General features: G+C 43.0%; 1 protein-coding gene across 1 annotated transcript; it reads right to left on the reverse strand.

Annotated features, from left to right (window-relative positions):
* Positions 1–8186: 8186 nt before the first annotated feature.
* On the reverse strand, positions 8187–8879 carry LOC133779527 (uncharacterized mitochondrial protein AtMg00310-like). Its single transcript, XM_062219480.1, has one exon. The coding sequence runs from the start codon at positions 8877–8879 to the stop codon at positions 8187–8189; it is 693 nt and encodes a 230-aa protein (XP_062075464.1).
* Between the last annotated feature and the right edge of the window lie 1954 nt (positions 8880–10833).

A 10833-nucleotide genomic window follows, 5' to 3' on the forward strand; every position in this document is an offset into this window, starting at 1 on the left:
TCAGATCACTTTATTACAACTCCGAAGAGCCAATACATTTATTGACTATTAATGTGCCATTTACTGACCATGCATTGCCACTTCTGATTGACACGTCATCGAACTGAAATTTTGGGGATAACATTTGCCCCCCAAGTTTATTATATGATTTACTCGTATGATAAACTTTTTCTCTAGCAAAATATTTTTGAGGTCATCCAAAAGCTTCCATCCGGTCTGTAACTTTCTCTTTTATAGTAAACCCACGATTGAACTTTTCTTTTGAATTCTTTAAATTCTATTTTTTGATCTTGTTGTAGTACCCCATGAGTAAGAAAACATGTTTGTTCCCCATGCTCTTGAGATTTGTTGTCCCCTCGAAAATAATTTATTGGGAAATCATGTATATGGCCGATCGGTCGTCTTCTTTGAGAATCACCAAGGGCACCATAAATATGTTTTCCCAAGCCACTCGAATATGCCACCGTCTGCTCGGATGCAATGGCACCATCGTTCGGACACTAGGGCTCCATCACTCGGAAATCACGCATCCGCTTGGACCACGCCATCCGCTCGGACACTCTTCCAACTCCTCGGACACACGCCATCTACTTGGATCAGCACCCAGTCGATCGGTCACTCTTCCAGCTCCTCAGACACACGGCCCAGCCGCTCGGACACCACGCAGCTGCTCCTCGAAATTAGGGCGGAGCTCCTCGGATGTGTGCCAGCAACTCCTCGAATGTACCCGCAAAAACTCCTCGGCGCCTGCTTCTCGGACACGCACATACGCGGCCAAGCCACTCGAACACCTGTCACCATTCGCTCAGACGCACCCCAGCCGCTCGGACATGCCAGCCTCTCAGACATGAGGTGCAACCGCTCAGACGCACTCCTAGCCACGTGGACACCATAGTAGCTTTTCCGCGCGCCTGGCTGCTCGGACACCACAACCTAACCACTCGGATGCATGCCCTTATGTCCTCGGGTTTGCACAAAATCTTATGGTTCATGCATTTATACTTTACTTTTCTTTGTTAACTTGAAACATTCTAAGTCTTTTTAGACTTAAAAAGTTATAAGTTTTTTGTAAATAGTAAAGTCACTCTGATATATGTCGTTTATTTTCGCATGAGTACTTAATTTTCTAACTTAGAAATTCTAGACAATCATAAGTCCATACTAAGTATACTTTCTCACACTCTTATTGCTCTAATATTTTATGAGCATAATGTTTATTGTCACACGAATATTTGCTTCTAACTTGAAATTTTGAAAAATTCCAAGCTACTTAAGCATTGTCAAACTAGTTAGCTTAATGGCCTTTTTTTGAATTCAAAATTTTACAAGTCAGCCTAAAAACAAATATGTTTACTCGTGTTCTTATTGCCTGTGTTAAATTATATACCAGCATACCCCATGTGCCCCCCAATCGATCGAGGGTTGAAAGATCCTGGGTCACTTGCTACTTGACCGAATCTGTTCGAGCAGTTAATTGCTCGTGAAACACATAGAATATATTGAAAATATTCGAGCAGTTGAACATTGCTTGAACGTATCGACCAGTTGAACACTGTCCGAATTTACCGACCAGTTGAACACTGTTCGAATAATTAACACACATGCACATTTGTAGCAAGAATCGAGCACGCTGCGCGTAATCTCTTTTATTACTCGTAAATTAAAAAAGGACAAAACGTGTCTAATAACGAGTCTTAAACAACAAAAAATGTTCAAAAATAGATGAATGGCCAGCAAATAACCAGCTCATAAACCAAATTTAAATAACAAGTTAAACAACTTGAAATTAAACTACCACTCTGAAAAGCAGTATTTAGTGATAATATATCCTCCGATGCTCCCCATTCCAGTGGTTCTTGATCAAGCTCCATTCACCCAATCTGGTCCTAGTACTCCAGCTCATGTCAAAGTATCTGGGCATACCTTTCCCTTGCTTTGTTACTATCTTCAACCAAGTGTGGACCTCCATATATAGTGTCTAATGTAAAGTCCACAGGCTCGGGTTGCAAGGGTGGAGATCTCTGTCGTTTGAACCCAGGATTGTTGCTGCCTCCTTCTCCTTGGGGTGTCTCTACCATGTACTTTTTCAACTGGCCCAACTGGAGAAGAAATTATATCTCGTCTTTGAGGTGATTGCATTCATTCGTGTCGTGACCATAATCTCCATGGAAATGACAAAACTTATTCCTGTCTCTCTTACTCATCTCTTTCCTGATGGGTGGAGGTTTCTTGTAGGGAACCTCTTCATGACTAGCAAGATATATCTCTTCCCGGCTGGTCGAGAGAGTGGTGTAATTAGTGAACTGGGGTTCATACTTGGTTGGCTTTTCATTTGTACTCAACTTAGCCTTCTTTTCTTGATGGTGGTCAGACCCGTTATTCCCACGTTTCTTTCCACCATTCTGACTATTTCCACCATTCTTAGGAGGGTTAGTCGATCTGCCCGGATTGTTTATGCCATTCTCCTCTTTCTCGATTACATCATCCAATTTCATATACTTGTCTACTCGGTCAAGAAATTGTTGAAGTGTTGAAATTGGATTTCTATGTATACTATCCCACAAAGGGCTCCGATAAGTTATCCCAGCGGATATGGCAACCATCTTCCCCTCGTCTCCTATAGCAGTTGCTCTATTGGCTTCTCTCATGAATCTCTATATATAATTCTTTAAAGACTCATCTTTTCCTTGTTTGATATCTGCCAAGTGGTTTGCATAAACTGGTGGAGTCCGGGCAGCGCTGAACTGTCTACAAAACTCCTTCCTGAATGCTTCCCAAGAGGTAATGGAATTCGGCTTAAAATTCCAATACCATTCTTGGGCAGTATCCAACAATGTATTCAGGAAAACTCTACACCGATAATCGTCACTTACTCCGAGAAATTCCATCTAGTCCTCAAATTTCCCAACATGTCTGATGGGATCTGCCTTTTCTGTATATACTGGCAGAATCGGTGCTTTATATTTTGCCAGCGGCTGGGCTGCTCTAATCTGGGCACAAAATGGGCTGCCACTCTGGTGGTCTATCGCATCCATCCCGGAAGGTCGTCTTGACAAACCTTGCACTACAGCCGTTAGCACATCCAGCTGGGCTTGGATGGCTGGTGCAACTAACAAAGTTCCAAGGTCTTGACCGCCTAGTCAGGCATTACCATCTTGACCGCCTGGTCGGGCATTACCATCTAGTGCATTGTCGTTAAGTATTTCTACTTGACTGGCAGGGCAGTTCAGATTTTTTCCTTCGACCGGGATGGTCCTCCTCTTGTCGGTGATAACATCCCTTAGATCCTTCCGGGAAACATGCTCTCCTACCCGATCGAACATCATACTCTTTGATTTTTCAGAGGGCTTACCACGCGGGACTTGCTCTCTCCTACTACGCTGCTGATGGGGTGCAGTGGAGGCTTTTCGGTACGTCCCGGGCAGTCTCTTCCTCCTTGTGGGGTGTTGTCTTCTTTATCCTTTGACTAGTTGGTGTGATGACTATCAATCTCATCATGACCATGTCCATCTTTGAACTGTGAAGTTCCCTTATCTCGAGGAGTTCTTGTATGATCCTACCTGGGTGGGGTCTTCTTACTGCCCGATCGGTGACTTCCTGATCTCAAAGTTTCTGATCGGTGGCTCTTGGAGGGAGTTATAGAGTTCTCCCTCTATGTTGATGTAGTTCTAGAGGGGACTCTGTCATTTTCCCGACTAGTCTGATTACTTCAACTTCGATCAGCTCCCCGAGAGTCCGTCCTTACAACAGGGGACTTCCAACTAGCGTTGTCCTTTCGTGCTCCTTGAGCGGCTCCTCGTGTCGGGGCTTGAGCATTGGCTTGGTCAAATTGGGTAGCCGCCTCTAAAGCAAGTGCTGCTTCGCAATGTCTTTGGTCAGCTTCCTCTTGTCGTTGTCTGATCTCTTCGCTTCTGGCCTCCATATCGAACCTTTGCTGCTCTAACGAAGCTCTCTGCCTAGCCATCTCTTCGACGAAAGACTCCTGTCGAGCATTGAATTGCATCATCTCCTCTTAAAAAGCGCCTATTGCTTCCTGGAGTTGTTCAACTTCTGGAGTGGTCTCCTTGAGAAAGACCCTGGGCTCCGTCTCTGGGTTCTGCGGTCTAGGACCATTTGATCTAGCAGGCATTTTTGACGTGCCTGACTTTTTGGATGCCACATTGGTATTCGTGGGCGCCATCTTGATATGATAGTTGTATGTTTCTTCTCTTCAGGCTCTCAATGAAAACACCAAAATGTTGACCACGATTTTGGCCAACGACGAGTAGACGTCAAAACTACAATAAACTGTAATGCCCTACTTCCTTAGAGCCGTTACTAAGTGAGTTTAAAATGTGCATTTAACTCGCTAACCGAGGTTTTAAGGCAAAAGTGTGAGTAAACCATAATCAAAGTCACAAACTTTGAAAATAATTCCATTTACTAAAAATCATAAAACGTTTAACATTTGGGATCCCAAAATCCTGTTTAGAAATATTTACAACTCAAAAATGTAATCAAAGTCAGCTAAATGACAAAATCTAGTTTTAGTGCAAACATCTTCCAAAATATCCCTGGCTGTGGCAGCCATGTAGGCCAAACATGTACGCGCCGCTTCACGCTCTCCGTACTCATGGTTGGTCGACCTTTCCCTTGCCCTTACCTGCACCACAGAGCTCCCGTGAGTCGAATCCCAGCAAGAAAACCCTCACAATCAGATAACATATGCATATCAAACACCTAGAATATAAACAGGCCATCAATAAGCTATACAAATACGGCCATGCTATCCCAGGCGCTTTACTAGGCCCTGGGTTCACGGTCTGCACCGTAAGGATATCCCAGGTATCCTTTAGGGTCTCGCTCTGGCAACTCGCACTCCGCGTGCTAAACGCTACTCCCGGCCCCTTGCCGCACTCCGCCTTGCACTCCACATTCTTTACGCCATTCTCGGCCCCTTGTCGTTCCCGGCCTTGCCGACCTCGGCCTGCGCCGTTCCCGGCTCTTGCCGAACATTTACACCTGTGCATACATAGCATAATAAAGCAAATACTAAACATAAACAAATTCAATCAAGGGTTATGCCCTGCAACACAATCACATATGGCCCTGCCCTGCATACAAGGTCTATGGAAACAGTGGTTTTCTTACCTGTGTCCCGAGCTTCCCAAGCACAGCGATCACGAGCACAATCCTCTAACCCAAGCCTTGAAGAAATCCTAGTCACAACACATGAACCATAATCAACCTTCACGTCCTAATCCATTAAATAGTTTTGAGTCATTAATCTAACCTCTTGGACCTTGGTTTCTACCAAACTGAGCAGTATAAACCTTCCCGAGACTTAACGTTCAAGTTCCCGAGCTAAAAACCCTCATTTTGCCAAATATCCACATTTGGGCCGCGACTCAGCCTCCCTTAAGCGCCGCGGCGCACCCCAAGACAGAGGAAAAATTGCCTCATATCTTCCAGCCTAGGGCCGTGGTGCCCAAACCTTGCGCCGCGGCGCCTGGGAAATTTCCCGAAGCCCCACTAGCCTATAAACTCAAGCAGACCGCGACGCTGAAGAACAGGGCCGCGGCGCGAGCCCGAAACCCATAAATTCCATGCAATTTTCGCAAACTAACTCCCCTAGAAATCATCCCAAATTCATCCCAATAACAGAATTGAGTCCCATAATCATTCTAATACACCTTAAGCAGCACATCAGCCCAAAAAAACCAACAAAAATCCTACTATAACTCAAGAATGATCCATCACTCAAAACACATGCAACACTCTAATATTCAGCTTAAAACCAATGTAATAAACAAAGATCAAAGCTTACCTTGAGCTGAGTTAAGTCTCTGAGTTTGGTCCTTAATCCTCAAGTTTCTACCTTCCAAGATTTCCCAGCCCAATTCCTTATTTTGATTAGCTTCCACCACAATTTTCCTTTGATATGCCTTAGAGAAAATAAAGGGAGAGAAGAGGAAATGCTTGGGTCAGTTTCTACCATCTTCTGAGTGTTTCCCTTCTTTTGTTTTATTAAACTTAAGCTTAAAGGTTACCTCAAGGCACGGGGTACCAAAAACGTCCCCGAGGGCAAAATGGTAAATTTCCCCAATATTCCCTCCTAGACATTCTATCCTCAAATATATCTCCAAATATTTGTTTCCATAACCCGATAACCCCATGAAATATCTAATACTCGAAATACTACTCGACTCGCCCCGAGTCGAACTCTCAACCCCGTTGCGACTCTCTGGCTAACGGCTCCTTAGGACTGTCTCGGATCGTGCTACACAGATATATCACACATATATTACACTTATCACTTTTATGCCCTCAACGGGTTAAAATTACAAACATACCCCTAATATTCAAACGGGGCCCACATGCATATTTAATTCAAATAAACATGCATTTCTATCTCATATTCACATAAGTTCACATATTATATCCATAATTCACTTATAATAAGAATAAATCACTTATTGCTCTCCAGGCACACTAATCAAGGCCCTAAGCCTTATAAGCAAATTTAGGTAGTTACATAAACCTTCAAGAAAAAATACGACACTGATAATTTTATAGTGGTTCAGCCCCAATTTATTGGTAATAGCCTAATCCACTTGGAGTTGTGATATATAGATCCTGCACTTAAGATCAGATGAACTTGAGCCAACTGAGTTTCTTAAGTGTAAGTATAAAAATACAGAGTTTCTCTCTCTAGAGAATACAAGCTTTATCTCTCTAAGCTCTCCGAAAATGCCCCAAGTAACAATCCCAAAGTTTCAAAACTATAGAGTTTTTCTCAGTCTAAAAAGATAAGATCCCCTAAAATGATGCCATGAGCCATTTATTTATAGGCTCATGGATCGTACATCAGATATCTCCCTTTGACCGGGTCCTTGGTTCTTTCAACCAACTTTCATTAATAAAATGTAAATGAATTTAAATTACAATAATATAGCTATTATTCCGAGATATTTGAGAGATTCTCACGGCAGTTGAGAATGATTCAGGTTGAAGCTGTTACTGAGGACATAGGCAAGCACCTCTCATCGGCAAAGCACACCTCTGGTCGGTATAGGCAAAGCACTCCTCTAGCACACCTCTGGTCTAGCATGACACATCTCTGGTCTAGCAAAACACTTTACTGGTCTAGCAAAAAACTTTACCGGTCTAGCAAAACACTTTGCTGGTCTAGCAAAACACTAACCTGTTTGGCCAAAACACATGACTGGTCGGATAACACATTACTGAAGTGACTGGTCTGCCAAAACACATTACTGGTCGGACAAAACCCATGACTGGTCGGCCAAAACACATGAATGGTTGGATAACACATTACTGAAGTGACTGGTTGGGCAAAACAGATGACTGGTCGGCCAAAACGACTGACTGGTCTGCCAAAACAGATGACTGGTCGGTCAAAACGACTGACTGGTCGGCCAAACTCCTAACTGGTCAGTCAAAAATCTTAACTGGTCGGACAAAAATTCTATCAGGTCGGTCAGATCACTTTATGACAACTCCGAAGAGCCAATACATTTATTGACTATTAATGTGTCATTTACTGACCATGCATTGCCACTTCTGATTGCCATGTCATCGAACTGAAATTTTGGGGATAACAGATACTAAAAAGGATAAGATCAATCTCACCAATCGGAAAGTACTCCTTCAGCTTGACCATTTTCCAAATATTTTTAACTTGATCAAAAGTCCATAAAGCATGAGAAATGGTTTCAATGGAGGAGTTCACCAGCAGCAAGTGGGATTAAGTTGCATACCTCTTTTACGTAAATTATCTCCGACTGGGATCCACCCTTTGCAAACTCTCCACCAAAAGCTTCTAATCTCAGGAGAGACTTTCATAAACCACACAAATTTCCACTTGTCCTTTGTTACACTTGTATTAGTACATGAGGGACCTTCATTCCTTCGATAGGCAACTTTATACCCACTCTTAACGTCATAGCTACCATTTTTAGAGAAACCCCAAATCAGGTCATCGTCTTTTGTAGAGGTGGTCGGAGTAATCCCAAGGACCCAATCAATATCATCCTTGTGAAAAATTCGATCCACTAACTCTTCATTCCAGTTTCCATTGTTACATTTCAGCTCACACACACGAGTATCTTTCCGAACAAGGGCCTTCTTACGCAGAGAGAAAGTAAAAGGGTGGGGAGCCATTTATCTTCATTGATCCTCACATTTTTTCATGACCGAATTCGCCATATGCTACCGTTCATAATTAGCTCTCTCCCCCATAAAATGATGTGCCATATATAAGAGCTGAAACTACCAGTCATGGCAGTAAAAAAAATTTCGTTGACAAAATAACTCTCCTTCAAAACACGAGGCAATAAAGGCGCCAATCTACTTATAATTTTCCAGCCTTGTTTGGCTAACATAACCATATTAAACTCTTCCAATCTTTTGAATCCCATATGACCACTCGCCTTAGGATAACAAATTTTCTCCCAACTTCCCCAATGAAGTTTCCTCTTAACTTGACTAGAACCCCACCAAAAACGAGCAGCCATAGTATGTAACTCTTTGATGAGGCTCTTAGGTAACTTAAAACAACTTTTGATATAACAAGGAAGGGTTTCAAAGACAGCCTTCACTAAAATCTTTCTGCCCGTTTGTGAAAAAAGACTGGCTTTCCACCCTTGAAGCTTTTGCCATGTCTTATTTTTAATGTAAGCAAATATATCTTTCTTCTTTTTCCTCACAAAGGTGGGTAAACACAAGTACTGTGCATGACAATCCACTAGTTGAACTCCAAATGGAGTGGCAATTAGACTTCCCTCATCCTTAGAGATCTTCTTACCCACACAAAGCTCCGATTTATCCAAGTTAATACACTGCCCTGATAACCCAGCATATTCCTGAAGAATATCAGCCATAGTCTTCCCTTCTTCCAACGAAGATTCAAGAAAATTTAGGCTATCATCGGCAAATAAAAGATGGGAAATGTGAAGCCCATTTCTGCCTATATGCACACCATTAATTGTACCAGCTCGTTCAACTTCATGAAATAATCAAGACAAGCCTTCAACACAAATAAAAAAATAGGTAAGGAGAAATAGGATCTCTGTAACGCCCTACTTCCTTTGAGTTGTTACTAAGTGAGTTTGAAACGTGCCAATCACTCGATAATCAAGGCTTTAGGTAAAAATGTGTAGTTAATTAAAATGTAAACTTGTTTAAATAAGATTTCGGTGTAAAAGGTCGGTCGTTCTTTTAGATCATAAAAAGGGTTACATTGGGATCCCAAAAATATTGTTTAAAAACATATTTACAACTCAAAAAGCTACTTTACAGTCGACCTAGGCGACAAAATCAGTGTTCATGACCAGCTCCTCAAAATACTCCAGTCGTGGTGGCCAGATAGGCCAAACATGTACGCACCGCTCCATGCCCTCTAACTCATGGTTGATTGATATTTTCCTTGCCCTTACCTGCACCACAGAGCACCCGTGAGCTGAGGCCCAACAAGAGAACCTTAAACCACATTATACTATAATTTATCTCAATAAATAAATACTTAATTCAAGGCAATAAACCATCTACAAACTGTTATTAGAATACACAATGGCATGATAACACAACAACATCCCATCATAGCAGTATAGTAGCACATAAGTACATCAACATAGCATCATAGAAATATATTAACACATAAGCACAATAACATAACATCTTAGCAGTATAATATTACAGCAGTTCAATATCACAACAACATATAACGAAGTAGCCAGTAGGCTAAACACATAGCGACCATGCCGTCCCAAGTGCTTTTCCAAGCCCTGGGTTTGTGGTCTGCACCGAGAGGATGACTCCAACACCCAAGGAGGGTCTCGCCTTAACGGCTTGCACTCCACGTGCTCAACATCGTTCTCGACCCCTAGCCGCTCCTAGCTCTTACCGATCCCGGCTTTTGCCGCTCCAGGCTCTTGCCGCTTCCGGCTCTTGCCGTTCCCGACTTTTGCCTCTCCCGGCTTTTGCCACTCCCGGCTCTTGCTGCTCTCGGCTCTTGCTAATCCCGGCTCTTTCCTCTCCCAACTCTTGCCGCTCCCTACTCTTACCGATCAGTCACATTCACATATATGACATAGCAAACCATAAACAATACATACAGTAAAACACACCACATAGCTCTACGGGTACAAACAGTTCTCTTACCTGTGTCCCAAGCTATCCGTGCACCACGATCACGAGCATAGTCCTCTAATCCGAGCCTTGAAGAAAATCCTAGTCACAACGCATGAATAAAATCCATTGTCAAGTTCTAACTCATTAAATAACATCAAGACATAACTCTATCCTTCGGGACCTTGGTTTCTACCAAACTGGGTAGTAGAAACCTTCCTGAACCCTAACGTTCAAGTTCCCAAGCTAAAAACCCTCAATTTGCCAAAATTCCACTTTTGGGCTGCAGCCTAGCCCCCCTTAAGCGCCGCGACGTGCCCCAAAATAGAGGCAAAAGGCCTCTCATCTAGCAGACTAGGGCCGCAGCGCCCAAACTTGCGCTGCAGTGCCTAAGTAATTTTTTCAAAGTCCTTTCTGGCCTAAAAACTCAAGCGGGTCGCGGCACTGATGAACAGGGCCACGGCTCAACCCCAAAACCCATAAATTTTCCTCCATTTCTACTAGCTAACTTCACTGGAAATCATCAATTCAAAGCCCTAATCCTAGAATTCTGCCTAAGACTCATATCCAAACATCATAACTAGTTAATTCACCGTCGTGGACGGCTAGAGCTGAGAATTATGTAAACCGAGAACGGCGAAGGGCTGGGAACGGTGTTGGGCACGTTGAGTGCAAAGCCCAGAACGACAAGGGGCCAAGAGCAGCGTT

Source organism: Humulus lupulus, chromosome 5 (genome assembly GCF_963169125.1).
Source record: "Humulus lupulus chromosome 5, drHumLupu1.1, whole genome shotgun sequence".
Lineage (NCBI taxonomy): Eukaryota > Viridiplantae > Streptophyta > Magnoliopsida > Rosales > Cannabaceae > Humulus > Humulus lupulus.